General features: G+C 35.9%; 2 protein-coding genes across 4 annotated transcripts; both read right to left on the reverse strand.

Annotated features, from left to right (window-relative positions):
* Positions 1-252: 252 nt before the first annotated feature.
* LOC119191759 lies at positions 253-12,151 on the reverse strand. Its single transcript, XM_037445622.1, has 7 exons — positions 11,992-12,151; positions 11,106-11,213; positions 9,147-9,293; positions 3,944-3,997; positions 3,105-3,167; positions 1,458-1,546; positions 253-370 (listed from the first exon to the last, which is right to left on the reverse strand). The coding sequence occupies exons 1-7, from the start codon at positions 12,134-12,136 to the stop codon at positions 317-319; spliced, it is 660 nt and encodes a 219-aa protein (XP_037301519.1). The 5' UTR covers positions 12,137-12,151; the 3' UTR covers positions 253-316.
* A 69-nt stretch (positions 12,152-12,220) lies between these two features.
* LOC119188350 lies at positions 12,221-16,683 on the reverse strand. Of its 3 annotated transcripts, XM_037445623.1 has the most exons (7): positions 14,862-15,006; positions 14,058-14,334; positions 13,855-13,966; positions 13,528-13,658; positions 13,344-13,457; positions 13,158-13,247; positions 12,221-12,867 (listed from the first exon to the last, which is right to left on the reverse strand). In XM_037445623.1, the coding sequence occupies exons 3-7, from the start codon at positions 13,904-13,906 to the stop codon at positions 12,769-12,771; spliced, it is 486 nt and encodes a 161-aa protein (XP_037301520.1). In that variant the 5' UTR covers positions 13,907-13,966; positions 14,058-14,334; positions 14,862-15,006; the 3' UTR covers positions 12,221-12,768. The 3 variants fall into 3 exon arrangements, with proteins under 3 accessions (XP_037301520.1, XP_037301521.1, XP_037301522.1); XM_037445624.1 differs by lacking the exon at positions 14,058-14,334; XM_037445625.1 differs by lacking the exons at positions 13,528-13,658; positions 13,855-13,966; positions 14,058-14,334; positions 14,862-15,006 and adding an exon at positions 16,558-16,683.
* Between the last annotated feature and the right edge of the window lie 1,359 nt (positions 16,684-18,042).

Below are 18,042 nucleotides of genomic sequence, written 5' to 3' on the forward strand. Positions count from 1 at the left end.
AATGCATGGTTATCAGGATATGGGATAGGAAATTTTGTGCTGCGGCTTAAATGAATTCGAAGAGTTGTTTTCGGAGGATTAAGATGCCACCAACCGTCTTTCACTCCTGGTTTTGCAATTCTATTAGGTAATTTAATAATTTCCAAATGTTTTGGTCGAAAGCTAGAACGGCCAGAACCAAATTCATTAATAAGTTCTGACGCTACTTGAGATATTACAGGGTCTGCTGTGGTAATGTCTTCATTAGGACTCTGCAACATCAATTTTAATTTCTGGTTTTCTTCTCCTGAACTTTGAGAAACTTTTTTGGGTTTATCTAGTGAAATTGATTTCGTCTGACTTGAAACTCCTTTGGATTTTGGCTGGATCGCTGTAAAAATATTGGAGAATATTGCAAAGCAGGTAAGTACCTTCTTAATGCTGCGATAGCTATATAGAATAGAATAATGGACTAGTGGTCTATCGTCTAGGCCAGGGATGACAAACTTTTAATGGTTACGTGTCATTATTTTGCCCAGTTTTACCTATCTGTGCCATTTTTAGAGACTTTTTATGAAGCAACTATATTTTTATTTCGCATATTATTCGCATACCCGCATTATTTTGTCTTGCCTCCACTGGCCTGCAAGCCAATGGTGCACTATCCCTGGTCTGGGCCTTTTTTATATCTTCAATATTTTTTTGGTTTGTATATAGTAATTTTTGGAGTTTTTTTTTTAATTTTTTGCTAATTTATTATTCATAAAACAAATATAATTCAACCCTTCAACAAAGAAACTCTTGCTCATCCTATTTTATTGAGGAATTGATGCTGCTTCCATGAAGTTTAAGGTCAAACAACAATAATAATAATAATAATATCAGCCCTGTATTATATACTTGCCCACTGCTGAGCACGGGCCTCCTCTACTACTGAAAGGGATTAGGCCTTAGTCCACCACGCTGGCTTAGTGCGGATTGGTAGACTTCACACACCTCGAAATTCCTATAGAGAACTTCTCAGATGCGCAGGTTTCCTCACGATGTTTTCCTTCACCGTTAAAGCGAACGATAAATTCACAAAGAATACACACATGATTTTAGAAAAGTCAGAGGTGTGTGCCCTTGCGATTTGAACCTGCCGACATTCGTCTTGGCAGTCCGTTCCACACCCAACTAGGCTATCGCCGCCAAAACAACAATATTCATCTAAAATACTAAATTTTATAGAGATCTTTTCATAGACAACTCTCCCAGGGCATAAGCCGAATTTTTACGAAGTATAGCAATTATTGAAAGCAATAATCGTATTTCGAATATCAGTTAAAAGACGCGTATACACCTAGGTCAACGACTCACCATTACGCGTGTATTAAACGGGGTTCAACATCGCTATATATGTAGAGCTACTATGTACGATTAGAATATACGTCAACGCACGTATGATTATTGCTAGCAATTGATTTTTCAAGACTCACATGTCGGCATAGTAATTTTGCTTCCATTGTAGTAAATGTCGTCCCAATAGATGATGTAGTTTTCTTATGTGCCCCAACATCCTTAGTAGCTAAGTATAAAAAAAAATATTAGGTATCTACTTTTTAACTAATACGGATGGATACAGGTTTTTTTAGTAAGTATATAATTAAGTATATAAGTATTAAAATGTACACCTTATGACTTAAAAGCATAAATGGCACTTGTCTAGATTATTAGGTCTAGGTTTTCAGCAGTTACCGATTGGTTAATTGGGATGGATTTGTTAACCAAACGCAACTAAGTAACCTATTTAGATTTAACAACAATCATCGTTATTTTTTACTTTTGCTTTGTTATTGTACCTAGAGTTAAAGCTTTTTGGCCTGTACTTGCATTTCATGCGAATATACTTACCTGAAAGCGCTGAATTCTCTTTTCATTTTTCCTCATAGTTTGCTTAAGTACTTAGTGATCATTTAAACATATAAAACACAAATCGGCTTGCCAGTTTTATGGTCTCTAACTATTTTTCCATTAAAAATATTGGAACAACGATTATTATTGAATGAGCTATTATAGTAACACACTCTCGGGTCGCGTTTGTTTACAAAGAAAACCAGTTCTACATAACTTCTGTGACTATAATATTATGTATGTACTAAGTAATGCATACAGTATTTTATAGCGCCGCCCACTTTTTCTCATCTCAACTAGGGGTGCGTTATTAAAGCACAAAAGAATAGGTATTTATATGGTGACTTTAGAACCTAGAAGCCCTCGACAAATAGGGTTCGATTTCTACATATATTAGCTCACACCTGGTATAATCCGTAAAGTTCCATTTAAGTACATTGCGCCCCTGTATGCATTTCAGATTGGCCGCCCGGTCCCTTGATCTAACCGGTCGCCAGTAGTAGGTACACCGCCTGACACGTGATTCCGTCCCCTAGTGTTTGTGTTATATCACATCTAGGAATGGGTATTCATTGCATTGCTTATGTGTACATAATATTACCTATAGGTACCTAGTTGCCTACGTAAATATTTCGCGTTCCGGCGTTAACCTTGCATACAGATTCGAACAGATCAACATAATTGCGTCGACTACCGCGGAATGATCATCTCTCACCAGTCAGTACCTACTCTATCTGGATGCCATTGCTCCTCAGGTGCAGTGATGTTACTTTGCAGTGCTTGTGTATAAAAAAAAAGGTTTTTAAATTGCCTTGTAAATCAGTAGAGGTGAATTATATAATAGAATTAGAACAATATTTCTATATTTATATATGCCTACGCATAGACACAACACAGAAATATTGTTATTATATTGTTGTATAGGCGCCGACCACTGTAGACAATAGCGTCTATCCTCTTTGCCGTATTAACATCAACAGCGCACTTGAGAAAATACTGTACCTTGCGTAACATCGTCGATAACATTGATCGAAATAAAAAAGGCTTTTTTTTATACGCGCACCCCAGTGCACCTGATGGTAAGTAGAGTGGGGTCCAATAAAATATGAACTAATGACAGATGATTACCCCTCGGCGGTAGACACAATTATGACGGCCTGTTGGAACGGGATATACAGAGGCTGATTCCGGAACGATAATTATTAATTTCAAGTATTATTGTCTTAAAATACCTGTTTCATTTGGATGGGCTCCAAATGCGTCTTCATAGTTGAACCGTCGAAACTTGTCTAAATCTGTACATACACATTTCTCGGTATGATATTAAGTTTAATGGCAGCTCATCTGGTTAGATCCTGGGCTCATTCCCAGAATAAAAATAGAAACCTAATATAAGTAGGTAAGTATACAAAAAGATATAGTTAAAGGAAGAAGATTTTAAGAAGAAATATGGTATTACGAAAAAACATATTAGGTATGTTTAGGGAATTGGGTTAGTGTTATTACCTTTTTAGATATAATTAAGTGAGGTAGGTTTTGTATCGGACGCCATACTCTACACCAGAGGAAACCTGCGAGTGGGATACCGGAATCACCCCGGCTCAGCTACTGCAGGGACCTGGAGGAAAGTTGTGAAGGGATATCTAGGGAAGGAAGTGTAGTGAAAGGGTAGGGACTGTCTTAGGAGGGGAGAAGGGTAGAAAATGTTTGCGAGCACTTATAGGCCGCAACAAGTGTCCCCCCGTGCATGCTCATGCATTCGGCGTGGATACCGAGCGCACAAAAATTACCTTATGGTATTATTACATCGGTTGTGAATCGAAAATTACTATCTTCTTCGTATATATGTCTTTTCCGTATCGTAAGATTCTAGGATAATCTTGCTATATCTTGGTCAATTTTATCGTAATATATTTACGTAATATATACTTATACTGTACCAACGTATTTTATGAAGAATGTTCATTTTAATACACTCGGGAACATTGTATAGTTCCAATAGATTATTTTGTAATTTTTTTTTCGACATTTTGCCAAAAATGCCAGGTTTTATGGTATTGAGTAAACGAACCGTAGTAGTAATAATCCAATGGCCTGTTCATGTTTATGTAGCGTCTGTAGTACACTGAAACAGAGATAAAAGTTCATACAGGTGTCCCAGAAAATAGTGTTAAGCAGAAGTCCAGAGACAGAGCACCCTTGGGGTATCCGAAACACCCCCATTTATGTTCCGCGATTATTAGTAGTTTTCGAGTTATGAATATTTTTCTGAATTTTAAGGAATATTCGATTTGAACGATTAAATGTTTTCCTTTTTCAAAAAGTAGAAGACTGCAACTGAATTTTCATTAGTTGTACTTTTTTTGATAAAAACAATTAGCTTCCTAACTTTAATGAAAATTATTTAAATGTTGGTGTAAAGTGAAAAACTTATGTTCAATGAATTAGGACTTAAAGTTTCTTCTTTAAATTAAAAATCTAAACAGGTGACTTCGTGAATCCTTCATTGGGGCTATTTTGGCTAAAATCAGCCTTAAAACACAGCAAGGTGGAAAATTCTGAAAATTTGCCATCACATTACAATTATTTTTTGTGAAGTCTCAGCGTTCCTAAGGTTAATTAGTTTGTTAACTAACCAAAATGACTGCAAGAAAGCTATGAGTTAAGCATTTGGCATATGTTCAATTAATTTTATGATGATGCATGATACGTTCTCGTAGTTGTTGGGTTATAAAAGTGGGTGCAACTCTTTTAGCAAAATGTACAACTGATGAAAATTTAGTTGCAACAAAAAATCTCGAATAAGTCTTCTACTTTTTGAAAAAGGAAAACATTTAATCGTTCAAATCAAAAATTCAGAAAAATATTCATAACTCATTAACTATGAAAAATCGCGGAACATACATGAGGGTGATTCGGATACCCCAAAGGTGTTCTATACCTGGACCACGGCTTGACACTATTTTCTGGGACACCCTGTATATTATAATATTAAAAAATATAGTTAAATCGCTTAGCAGGCAGGTAAGACATTATAAAATTCTGCAAGCGACTACGCCCCGTGAAAGACAACGCGTAAAGTCACGGTGAGTCTCGAGCAAAAAATGACAATATTTCAATTCAGACTTTGATCTCTCTGTGCGCCATATTTCACCGAATAGCTACCTAAGTATATAATATGATATTCTGAATGTCAAATCATAGGAAACTCCATAAGTAAGATCTTTCACATACATAATATAAATGAGTACTGTAATATGGTTTCACTCAAATACAATTGTATTTCTTTGACAACAGGTAAGCACGCAGTGTCGTTCATTAGGACGCGTCCAATGTTTGTTCTTCAAATAGACGTTAGTCTTATTTTCTCAATGCCCCAGATTAAAACGAAAGTGAAATAAGTGTATGAAATAAACACATTAATCTTTGTTAGGTATACAGGTTGTCGTCTAAGTAATGGTTTAAAGAAAATTCGGTGATAGGAAGAGTTATTAACTGACATACACAAAATTTTGTAATCCAGACTTATGGAGGATAGATAGGAGATTTTGTAATCCATATTTAGGAGTTGCAGCATGCTGGTAAGTACGGCCGCTCTCTACTCGACAAAACCTAAAGAAGTGTGGGATTACTTTATATGAGACATACTTAAACTGCTGAATTGCATGCGATGGTATCATTTCATGGTTACTCCAGCTCTAAATCCCTTAGACTAACCAATCTAGAAAATGTCTAGTAACAACGAAACAGATTTATTTACACTTTGGGAACGAATAGTTGAGCAGTACACACCCCTTATGGCAACACAATAAAAACCGTGAATTAGCTACCTACACATTTCATACTAAATGTATCTATATCTACTCATAAGAAGTTTTGTCATGAAATGTTTCGAGACTCCCTTAAAAGTTTTAACGCTACTTTTACCTCCAGGGAAAACGTGGAACATCTAAAAATTTAGTTTTAGGTATAAGTACTCTGAAGAAGTTTTGAGACGAAATTTGGGTCTGTCTTTTTTCCATACAATCTTTGAGCTTCCAATTTATTCGTTTAGGGCATTTGTTTTAAAATGTCCTTCCTTATTACTTGTAGGCATCACAAAATAACTAAAATATTAGCATTAAGGTCGAATGGTTTTAATCGATGAGCTAACGGGTCAGGATTTTTCTTTTGATATACTTATCTACTTACTTGTATTTTCTTAAATCACTGATATTCAAAAAAATTGAAACAATAATATGTATATCGTCGTTGTAGGTGGAGAACTAAATAACTCGGATTTTGGCCATTTTGGACTTTCATCACTTTTGTGTTGCCCAAAACATGGCGCATATTTTGTCCTAACAAGCATTTCATTATCTTATCCCGTTTCGAAATTATAGCTTTTTTTATGTTAAAAGTGGAGAAATAAATATATTGAAATAATGTATATTTTGTTGTAGAAAAAGTAAATAATTAAATAATAAAATCAATAAACTGCGACTTATAATCTATTCAATAGTAACGAAAATAAATAAAATGAATTGTTTAATTCTTCCTCGAGTCTATTGTTTAACAAAATTAATCAAGTGTGTAGAAGAACTAAACAACTTGATTTGTTTAATTTAGACACTGAAAATCCTAATGGTATTCACTTTAATAAACTCTATAATTGTAATTATTTAACCTTATAATTACTTTACCATATGGTTTCTAGTGTAGCAAAACTAAATAACTATATGAGTTATTTAGTTTATTTCAGCAAACTTACAAAACATTGTCGTGGAAGAATTAAATAAGATTTAATTTTTTTATATTTTTTTATATCATATATATATATATATATATATATATATATATATATATATATATATATATATATATATATATATATATATATATATATATATATCATCACGCTATACCCCATAGGAGCGGAGCAGTAATGGTTAATCTTAGAAAATACCGGTCCAAACTGAAAAATCTTTTGCGTTGGATAGCCCTTTGTTCGTGGAGTGCTATAGGCTATATATCATCACGCTATACCCAATAGGAGCGGAGCAGTAATGGCTAATCTCAGGAACTACCGGTCCAAACTGAAAAATTCTTTTTGCGTTGGATAGCCCTTTGTTCGTGGAGTGCTATAGGCTATATATCATCACGCTATACCCAATAGGAGCGGAGCAGTAATGGCTAATCTCAGGAACTACCGGTCCAAACTGAAAAATTCTTTTTGCGTTGGATAGCCCTTTGTTCGTGGAGTGCTATAGGCTATATATCATCACGCTATACCCAATAGGAGCGGAGCAGTAATGGCTAATCTCAGGAACTACCGGTCCAAACTGAAAAATTCTTTTTGGGTTGGATAGCCCTTTGTTCGTGGAGTGCTATAGGCTATATATCATCACGCTATATTTAATAGGAGCGGAGCAGTTATGGCTAATCTCAGGAACTACCGATTCGAACTGAAAAAATATTTTTGGGTTGAATAGTCCTTTGTTTGTGGAGTGCTCAAAGTCATATATCATCACGCTATGACCAATAGGAGCGGAGCAGTAATGGCTAATCTCAGGAACTACCGGTTTCAACTGAAAAATTCGTTTTGTGTTGGATAGCCCTTTATTAGTGGACCGCTATAAGCTATATATCATCACGCTATGACCAATAGGAGCGGAGCAGTAATGAAACATGTTGCAAAAACGGGAAAAATTATAAGTTTTGAGAGCTTACGTTGCGTGCGCTGCGTAAACGGTTAAAGTTATGCAACAATGATTTATGACGGGATTGTTCCACTTTAAAAGTTCTAAAAAATATATTATAAAACAAAGTCCCCCGCTGCATCTGTCTGTCTGAACGTGTTAAACTCAAAACTACCCAACGTATTAAGATGAAATTTGGTATGGAGACAGTTTGAGACCCTGGTAAGAACATAAGCTGCCGGGAAACTACTACTTTTATAACGGAAAACTTTAGCCTGAAAAACTTTATAACGCGGGCGGAGCCGCGGGCAAAAGCTAGTAGATAATAAGACCCAAGATATATAATAATAATAATAATAAGCCCGCAGGGGCGGCTTTGTGGCGAGCCGACGGTGTGTGGCGACACCGCGTTCCCTGATTCCGTGGGGGCTAAATGAGACCCCCTGACCCTTGGCTTGCCTTAACTGGCCGGCTAGGGGTGGAAGTCGCAAGAGCTAAGAACCTCAGCTCCAGGGTGGAAGTGCTCAATCTGCGTAATAGCGAGGAAACCCGCTCCGGGACGCGATAGCGACCCGCGATGGTGAAATCGGTGCACACCTCTCGACACCCTTAAGCACCCACACCGGTGTTGCGTCCTTGGCTTACGCCACTTATGGGATGCCCATCTAGTGGGGGGCAAGTCACCGTCTGCCTTGAATACATAAGATTGAGACATTTTCCTTGGCAGGCGTCCCGTTGTCTCAATCAATAGCCCAGCAACCAGTCCAGCTAGATCCCATCCATAGACCCAATATAATTCCCATCTTTTCTGCAATAGTTCCTGCACCTTGCAAGCGCTGTCTTTGTCTGTATTTCCTCCATAAGTACAGACAGAGAGAGTACTCGCAAGGTGTATAAATAACTAGAGTAATGTATCTTAAAGGGGCCTCTACGTGTTGGATCCATGTCCCCACGCAAGCCTTCCAAATGGACCGGCCTTTATGCCGTGATTTCCCGCAGGAAAGATACAACATAATAATAATAATAATAATATCAGCCCTGTATTATATACTTGCCCACTGCTGAGCACGGGCCTCCTCTACTACTGAGAGGGATTAGGCCTTAGTCCATCACGCTGGCCTAGTGCGGATTGGTAGACTTCACACACCTTCGAAATTCCTATAGAGAACTTCTCAGATGTGCAGGTTTCCTCACGATGTTTTTCCTTCACCGTTAAAGCGAACGATAAATTCACAAAGAATACACACATGATTTTTAGAAAAGTCAGAGGTGTGTGCCCTTGGGATTTGAACCTGCGGACATTCGTGTCGGCAGACCGTTCCATACCAACTAGGCTATCGTCGCTTATATAAAAATACCGACGATAAAATTCTTTATAGTTTTTAGTAATGCTTCAAAATAACGAAAAACAGTTAATCGCGTTTATCTCGAAACTCGAAATTTTGAGTTATTTAGTTCTCCACCTACAGCGACGATATAGGTAAGTATTTTTGTAGCTTGGTTACTCGGTACCACATTGAATAAAGTTACACGCAAACTGGTGATTGCCAAGTGCTTAAAAATAAGCTTGAAAATAATGTTCATAAAGTGTCTTACTCGGAGGATATCTTCTATAGTTCCTTGGATTCGAACGGTAGAAAGGTGGTGGCGACCAGTTGTATGAATTTTTGTCGCTAACGGCGTCCCATGTTGCTGGCGACGATATCGGTTGAGTGAGTGGAACACGGATTGTTGACACATTTCCTGTTACATATTTAAGAGAGTTTGATCTTACTTGCAGGCTAAAGAATTTATTCTCAAAAAGACAACAAAGAAAGGTCACTTAGTACCTGATCTTACTTTAGTAGGGAGACCGGGTACAAAAGTAACGGCGAGTCTAAAGTAATAATGCCCTTGGTCGAAAGTAACAATGGTTAGGTATCCAATAGCCAAACACCGCTTCGCTGCCATAAAGAGATAGCCGGTGGCGCCCCTCACTTGCATTCAGTTGCTGCACGTGCCACGCGCTAGTAGGTTGTATGAGAGGTCGTTAAACGATTTCACAAATGTGAAATAAGTTTTTGAGGTTTTCTTATTTAATGTTTTTCCGTAGTGCTTAAAAGGATGATACCAATTTGAATATTCGCATATTAATTCTTAATTGAATGGATTACACCATGTTTTAATTCTTTTTTGTCCAGCACGTTCCGTTTTAAGGCTATATTTCATATTGTAACAAAAATGAGGTCGGGTACAAAAGTAACATAGTCCTATTATGGGTACACAAGTAACATGTTACTTTTGTTCGAGTATTGATTTATTTACTTTATATTTTTATGTGTGTATTGATTTATTTGAACATAATGCCGCAACAACGCATTATAACTACCACACGAGGAACTACTGACACGGAAGTGTACTGAAAAGCGGCAGAAGAGCATTACAAAGATGGCACAAAAATTAGATTCCTGGCAAAAAGATATAATGTTTGTTATGTAACATTATATACATACATCAAAAATTAAAGTAGGAAATACAAGCTCAGTTGTAGGCAGACTGTCCAGCGTACACTTAGCGAGGATTTGTCAAAGAAATCATACCGTCAAAGATCCAACTCGCCAGTACCTGGACCTAGCGGGCTACAGCAAGTAAATTCTTCTCAGCCGTTTGATTTTACCCTAAAACTTTTAGACTACAAGCGGGTCCGAGGACTATAGTAAATAAAGGACGTAAAAAACGTAAATCAGCAATGTTGATAGACACGCACGAAAAAAACGCAATTGAAAAATAATACCAACAAAGAAATAAAGCCAAGAAAACGGTTTTATAACCTGATAGTGGGAATAGTAAGAGGTAGTTGATATCTAAGAAAGTGAAGGGAAAAGGAAAAAGACAGAAGGCAGTTAAGGCAAGGAAAATAAATCTGAGGAAGAAGATTGCTTATGTCTCATTTGTTTAGAAATGAGACATAACATAATGTAAAATGTGGTCACCCGTTGAATGCGTTTACGATGATCCAAATTGTGTGTGCCATAATTGTGTGTCTGAGTAAAAGACTAATACTGAATAGTCTGATTGGAAAAAATATTATCATATAATAATTGATTCCATTACTGAACGGAAGAATAATTTGTATTGTATTTAAAATATACAATTTTTGAGCATCTATAATGCAAATGTTTATCTGTATTTTTAATACAAAGTCTTCTAATACATAATTTGCTGATTTAATATGTCACATTATATCCATTACAAACCCCTTTGTCCTGTTACTTTCGACCCACAACGTGTTACTTTCAACCTGCCTACGTGGTCGAAAGTAACAAGAGAACAAATTATTTTGAAGTCTCTGTAATTCATATGAAATATACAGTAATAAGGTAAATTCAGATACTAATGTAAAGAATATAAACGAAATGTATAAATAGCTATATTCATTTCATTAAAATGATTACATCTAACCAGAAACCAAGGTAAAAGTACAAAATGTTACGTTTGTACCCGATCTCCCCTATACACTAATCCACTTTATATCTTATATCTATGGGCAGTATTAAGTTGGTATTACCTACTTACTTATCGGTGTAGTGTTTGTCGCTATAGTTGTAGGACACGTCGATAATTCTGCAGTAGTATCAGAGCCCGCACGAAGATCTCCATTTTCTTTTAAAACTTTGACGTATGCTATGAATCAGTTCGTAAACATTATTTTGAACAATAATATTACGCAGGTAAATACTTACGTTTAACGCAATCGATGTTTACTAATCTATGCCAATGAACAGTAAGCTATTGAAATAATTTCGATAATATTTAACACATGGTATGTCTCAGTGATTTAGCTGCATTAGATCCATGTCGAACAATGTGACATTGGAGCGCGCAAAGTGAGACTGAAGTATTAGTCCGGAGTCTGTAGCTGTACTCGGTAAATATAAATAACGTCGCCCACTATAACATGGTCCTAACATAATAATATAAGCCTTGTATTATATGCTGTCCCACTGTTGGGCACGGGCCTCCTCTACTACTAACATAGCTTATGAAATAGCGTTATACCTCTACATATTCATGAAAAGGGAAAAAATAAGTGACACTATGTCTATTATGTAGCAGGTAGAGGCGGTGTGGCTGAAGATAACTAGATCTCTAGCATAGTCTAACTTGCTAAAATCGTAATAACTCTCTACTAAGTAAACCTTGAATAATTTGAAATTTTCTTATTGCGTATTTCCATCGAAATAATGGTCAATAATTTTTACCAACACGCTGTCAATAAAACGTTACGATATAGTGTACCTACACTAGGATTTATTAGGCTAGTGAATAAGTATGTAGGTACCTAGTGAGTAAACTAATCAACGCGCGTTGTGATAAAAATGCTTTTAGATTTTACAAAAAGAAAGTAGAAGCAGTTGCCATATGTAGCTCGAGCTGGACTAACAAATCAAATTAAATCAACCTGATTTCAGGATGTCCACCAATAGTAATGCGTCTTTCAGCGCACTGTCTTCATCGGAATCTATAGCGTCGGAGACATCACCATCCCCGTCTCGGACAAATGATAATAATGTCACAGAAATCATAACACTAATCCCATGTACCATGACTGAGGCATTGCTTCGATGTGTACTTACACAATAGCATTTTATGGTTTTACTCAAATATATTTACGAGAAAACACAAAACTATAAACTTTAATATTTATTATTACTTTACCAAGCTACCTTTTATACATTTGACTTAGGTAGGTAAGCATTTAAGTTTCTATATAGGTAGACACTTACCTACTTACTTATGTCTGGATATCACAAATCATTTTTAATAACGAAAATTGTTATAAATAAATCTTCATTAGTAAAGTTGCAAAAAAATGGACTATCAAAAGTGTGTAATAATAGTAATGACTTAAAATAGGTAAAATAATTAAATTTTTTGTTTGAAGATAATGCTATCTAAAAATAAATTAACAATTTTGTTTTCTTATTAATATGACCAAGCTAAAAATATAAAACATTTTTTTTCTGATGCTATTATACTTTATCGACTTCCCTATATCTACGTTATAGAGGTCTTATTTGATCATTATGAATCTGAATCGAAAAACGAAACTTCAATCGGGCACTAGAAACCATTAAGCCAAATAATGTAGAGTCATTGTTGTGAAATTTATAGGTATGTATTTACAAAATTATTGATTATTAAACTTATAGATATTGCGTGCCACAATTCTAGTGCATTATTTCTGTGACTCTCCAGGCTCGTCTTGCCAAAACTTGCTTACGTCGTTGTATGGTGATTGCAGTTCTGCTACATCAGTTGATATTTTTTCTTCAACCTGTATATTATAAGTATATGTAAATAATTATTTGCCTATATAGGTAGGTACCTAGTATGAATTTCCGTACCAATGATCCGCACATCCATTTAAAAATAATTTAAATTAAGTTTTAATATGCAGTTAAATATTTTTCTGTGACAAATAATTATGTCCAGAAATTTTATTTAATAATAGTTTAAATTTATAAATACGTTCAATCGTAATCCTACGTCTTACGCAGATTTTTTAAACTGAAACACGGGTAGCTAATAACATTATTACAGCAGAAGTTTAAACTTCAGACCCACCTTTATAGTGCGTCGCGGCACATGACCGTTTTTCCTCAAAGCAACAAGAGTAACAGGTCGCGGTCGCCACTCAAATGGTTCGAAATAACCCTAACAAAAATAAAAAAGTACATTAAATTTAAATAAAACGAGGCATAGCATAGGATTATTTATGAACTTATAACATATAAATAAATAAAAAAATACCTTATTGAAATAAGGGTTAAAATCCAAAGAAAGAGTTTTGGCAAGTTTGGTCAGAGAATGAGGAATTGTAATGAGCGCTCTACGCGTACCGAACTCATCCCGCAAATTAGAGTCCTGCAAAAATAGTTAATAGAGGTTCTGATATTATTGTTAAACAACATATATAAGTGATGATATTACATACATAGGAATTTGGTCGGTAAACCCATAAAGAATTCAGATTGGAATTTACATGGTACCGAGGAGTACTAGTGACAGAAGGATCATATACTATTTTGGGAGTTGTTTTCGATATGTTTTTTGGTTCCTTCGTAGCTGCAATGAAATAGATATTAATTACTTAGAAAATGCATATTCGTTTACAGATAACGATTATTTTCAAATATTCACTGTATGTTTACTTTCAGTTGAAACAAGATATAATAGGAGAGGGAACACCATGAACATAAAATTAACTTCCATTTTGTTTTACACTACAGACACCTCGTAGAACAGTAAAGTTGAAACTAACTAGTCTTGCGTATTTTATGCGAGTTTATACGCGTCTGGTCATGGATTTCCATGAAGAAACTGTTTGTTTTTCTACCGCAAGCATCGATTTCCACTTAAGCTTTCCAAGAATGCTGTAAACACAATCAACAATGTTTCAGATGACACAGTTATTACAGAGTTGCTGCTCTATACGTTCTATTAATGATAAAATAATGTGCCTACCTATGACCTGTTTATTTAGAGAGTTCTAGGCTGTTTACACAGACGGTAACCTAGATAGACTCGAAATCATGCAAATCGTCAGTGTTGTAGATAGCGCAGGGCGGTCGCGCGCATGGGCGGCGTTGTTCCTCTCGCTCATTGGGAGCGCAGCGCCCCGCTACACACGTCCTCCGCCTTACAGTACTACCCTCACCGCAGGTTACTGAACAATCACTCCATTTACTCCATCGACTCCACATCTTGCGCATTTTTAAGGATTCCACATCATCGACCTTGTCTTTAGAGTTAAAGGCAAATGTTCTAAAATTATGTTACAACATACTCATAGCTAAAACAGTTAGTCTAGCTGCTACCAGTTATTGATAGGTAAAACTAAGGTAATATGTATGTCGTACAAGTAGAAAAAGAAAGTACTGGACTCTGTGGCCTGTACGCTGTGTAACTATGTCTTCAACAGTTAAAGTAGAACTAATTAAATATCTACATAAGTAATAATAAATTTATGACAGCCTAGGTGGTGTAATTGTATTATCACTGTTATATGTTGTTTTATTTAGGTATAACGGCCGGGGCCGTGTCTCGGATTAGATCGGATAAGTGATATTAGATTTTCTGCTTTTATCATGAAAAATTATGAAAAATAAAAGGCTAAATAAATACGTAAATGTCATTTTTACCTCAAAATCCGATCATATTTGTATATCATAAATGAACAATAAGAAAATTAATTATTTATCAATACCAGTATACTTATATCAATAAAATAAATAAAACCTAGGTACTCAAAAAATGTTTTCTTATCACCTGCAGCTTTAAAGTATATTTTCTTATTTTTAGGCACTTTCGTATAAGAAAGGAACTGCTTTTTATGAATTCCGGCACTAGTTTTCTTATGTTCTTCAACAACAATATCAATAAGCTCCACAGGGTCTAATGTAAGTCTGTCATCATTTCTATTGTAATCATTTTTAATAACAGTTGCGCCGACCCCGACGATTAATGTGATTGTATATTTTAAAATAATATAGGAAACCATGTTTAAAAATCACCTTAAAGCAGTAAATAAAAGAGAATTATAATAAAATATTTGAGTTTAAGCCTCAAATAGCAAAAATAGATAGACCTATTCAAAGAGTATAAAGGAAAGTATAAAGCAGTATAAAGCAAAGAGAATTATAATAGTATAAAGTGGTATAAAGATAAAGACACCGAATTCTGTCTTTCATAGTACAGTGATTAAATAGGTTGAAACAATAGTGTTTACAAATGAAATTTAATTAAGAAAAATAATACATACAATTAACAGAAATAAAAGATCTATATATAAGTATCCTTACATACATAATATTATAAGACACAGACCTCGACCCCACCGCGTCTGCCTGACCGCTTGAACGTGCTGAACACAAAAACTACCGAACGGAGTTTGAGTAAATTTGGTATAATGATGGTTTGAGAATCTGGGAAGGTCATAGGCTAATTTTATCTTGGAACATAATATAGCGAGTCACATCCTGAAATTATCTTTCACGCGGACGAAGCCACGAGCAAAACTAGTATACTAAAAATCAGTTAACCAGCATACCGCTTGCTTTCCCAAACGGTCTGATTTGTTTACCTATTAATAATAGCAAGATCTCTCGAAGTTTGAAATATAAGGCATGGCGTGGCATTACATTACGTCAGTCTGAGCTCACTGGTGGTAGGTGTCTCACATGTAAGAGTCCGCCTGGGTAGATACCACCGCAATGACTATTTCTGCCACCAAGCAGCAATGTGTAGTCACTCTTATGTTCCAGTATGAAGGACTTTGTAAAATGTAGCTAGTGTAAGACTTAACATCTTATGGCTCAAGATGGCGAGCGCAGTGGAATACCAAACAATACTTTATAATTCAAGGTAGGTATTAGATGGTGTCTCGGGGTAGACAGTGTATGCAATGATTAGGGAAATAAGATTTAAAATCTGACCCACTCTGAATAACAATAACCTTGAAGCCTGTTTTCTGTAAAATAATGGTATCGTCCCAATTAAATCGGGCCATTTTAATTATAGACAAAGTCTATAACGTCATTGCCTTACCTTCCTACAGACCGAAATAATACAAGAAATTAAGAAATTAATTTTGTAAATATGATAACATAAAAACTGTAAAAATTTCAACAGTAGGTTTCTTCTTGTATCTATAAAGCTTAAGTGGTGTAGAGAGACACCAGATAATTTTATCTACAGAACGGGTAGATTATCTGAACAAAGGTATTGTGGTAATTTTACTGTAGCTGATGGAAACCAAATTTGTTTGTTAGCCACACTAACAAAATGGCACATAAAAACGGCGCACTATTTGCTATAGTCCGCCGTTTTTATGTGCATATAATTACAAATTGGCTCGAAGAAGGAATAAAAAGATGCAGCGTACATTCGTTAGAAAAGGATATATATACATCGACAGTTACGTCAACGTTAGTGCCTCTCATTGGCTGTCAAGTCAGATAATTACCTTACTTTCATCTTGCCAGTATTGAGCTCGGACAACGTATCTATGTAATAAAAACATCTTAGATATTAAGAGATATTATAAACCAAGTTGAATTGATTTCTACATACTGCTATTGTCTTTATAACCTACGAAGATATTATCTCTAAATTTAATCAAATTTACGTGTGTCAGGTTGATAAGTAAAGGTTAGTAATTACTAGTCGCAAAACCGGTATCCCGGATTTCGAAAATACCGGAATACCGGGCCAAATTAAGAACTTCAAAATACCGGTATTGATTTTACAAATACCAGGATTTTCGGTATTTTATTTTATAAAATTCAGTACAAAATTTATGTATAATTATTAATTTTTCGTGTTTTAAATCGCAACAATTTAAACTGCTTGCAATTTCATTTATCCGTATAGGCGTATATTCTATAAAGAGCCAGCTAAATACATGGCTTATGGCTATATAGCTACTTTTGTTTTGTTCTAAGCATAGCGGTGTTAACTGTTAATTGTTATTTTAATGGAACTTATAAGAAATATTTTTTGTTTTTTAAAGTCTATCCTCATTATTCATAGACGTTATTCATCTAAAGACGGAGCATTGCTGTGATTACAAGTCTGTTTCTTAGTGCTGACGGCATGGCAGCCTTCGCAGTGCGTAGACGTAGGGTCGTTGGGATTGGCTAATATTGTGATACAACTTCTTGAATTTAGTTGGCTGTCAGATTACCAAGCTGAACAACAGCCCAGGATCTAGAGGGGCAAGCCAGGGCTCGTGTCCGGGCGGCGAATTTAGAAGGCGGCAAATTCAAACTTGGCAGACGAATACACATCTCATCATTAACGCAACTTTGACTACTGAGACATCCAGTATATACACAATATTACCGCGAGGCGCGAAATGATGATGATGATGACAAAAAAGTAAAATATAGGTGGTTGGGGCGCCATTATCCAGATTTTGCCCCGCCTTCATTCAAGATCCAGGACAGCTGAACAAAGCAAGCAAGCTGTCAGATAAACAAAGCTGAGAAACATAACAGGGGAAATAGATGTAAAATACAACCTGTTTAAAAGCCTTGAGCTGCCTACAATAATGGCCTGGTGTTTCATGGCAATTTCGCGGGTTTACCGAAAGGCCGAAATTGTCCTTATTTCCCTACTACAGCTGCGGACACACAAGTGACTTGCTCCTGAGAATAAATTTGCAAGTCATCAGCATACAGATGCTACGCACATTGAAGATTTTGTGCTAAGAGGTTTATGAAGATAGAGAACAATAATGGGAGATTATGCCGCCTTGATGGACGCACAGTCTGTATCACGCCAGGTAGACGAAGAATCGTCTAGGCGCACCAACTGTAGCGTGGGCGTGATCATAAGGTGGGAGAGATGCAAGAAGAATGTCGTGACTGACTGTATTGAAGGCGTTGGAAAAATCAATCAAAGCCAAAACAGTGACATTGGTCCAATATGCCCGCCCTAATATCGCCAG

Source organism: Manduca sexta, unplaced genomic scaffold (genome assembly GCF_014839805.1).
Source record: "Manduca sexta isolate Smith_Timp_Sample1 unplaced genomic scaffold, JHU_Msex_v1.0 HiC_scaffold_1893, whole genome shotgun sequence".
Lineage (NCBI taxonomy): Eukaryota > Metazoa > Arthropoda > Insecta > Lepidoptera > Sphingidae > Manduca > Manduca sexta.

Bases quoted from the DNA above. Each gene is read 5' to 3' on its own strand.
- LOC119191759 (XM_037445622.1), bottom strand. From the start codon at position 12,136: ATGGTACATGGGATTAGTGTTATGATTTCTGTGACATTATTATCATTT. The intron at 11,214-11,991 runs GTTGATTTAATT...ACTGATTCATAG, and splicing joins GGTGGACATCCTGAAATCAG to CATACGTCAAAGTTTTAAAA. The intron at 3,168-3,943 runs GTTCGTTTACTC...GTGTATGTACAG, and splicing joins ATTGGATTATTACTACTACG to ATTTAGACAAGTTTCGACGG.
- LOC119188350 (XM_037445624.1), bottom strand. From the start codon at position 13,906: ATGGAAATCCATGACCAGACGCGTATAAACTCGCATAAAATACGCAAG. The intron at 13,659-13,854 runs GTTAGTTTCAAC...ATTTCATTGCAG, and splicing joins GCATAAAATACGCAAGACTA to CTACGAAGGAACCAAAAAAC. The intron at 13,458-13,527 runs GTATGTAATATC...CTATTTTTGCAG, and splicing joins TTTACCGACCAAATTCCTAT to GACTCTAATTTGCGGGATGA.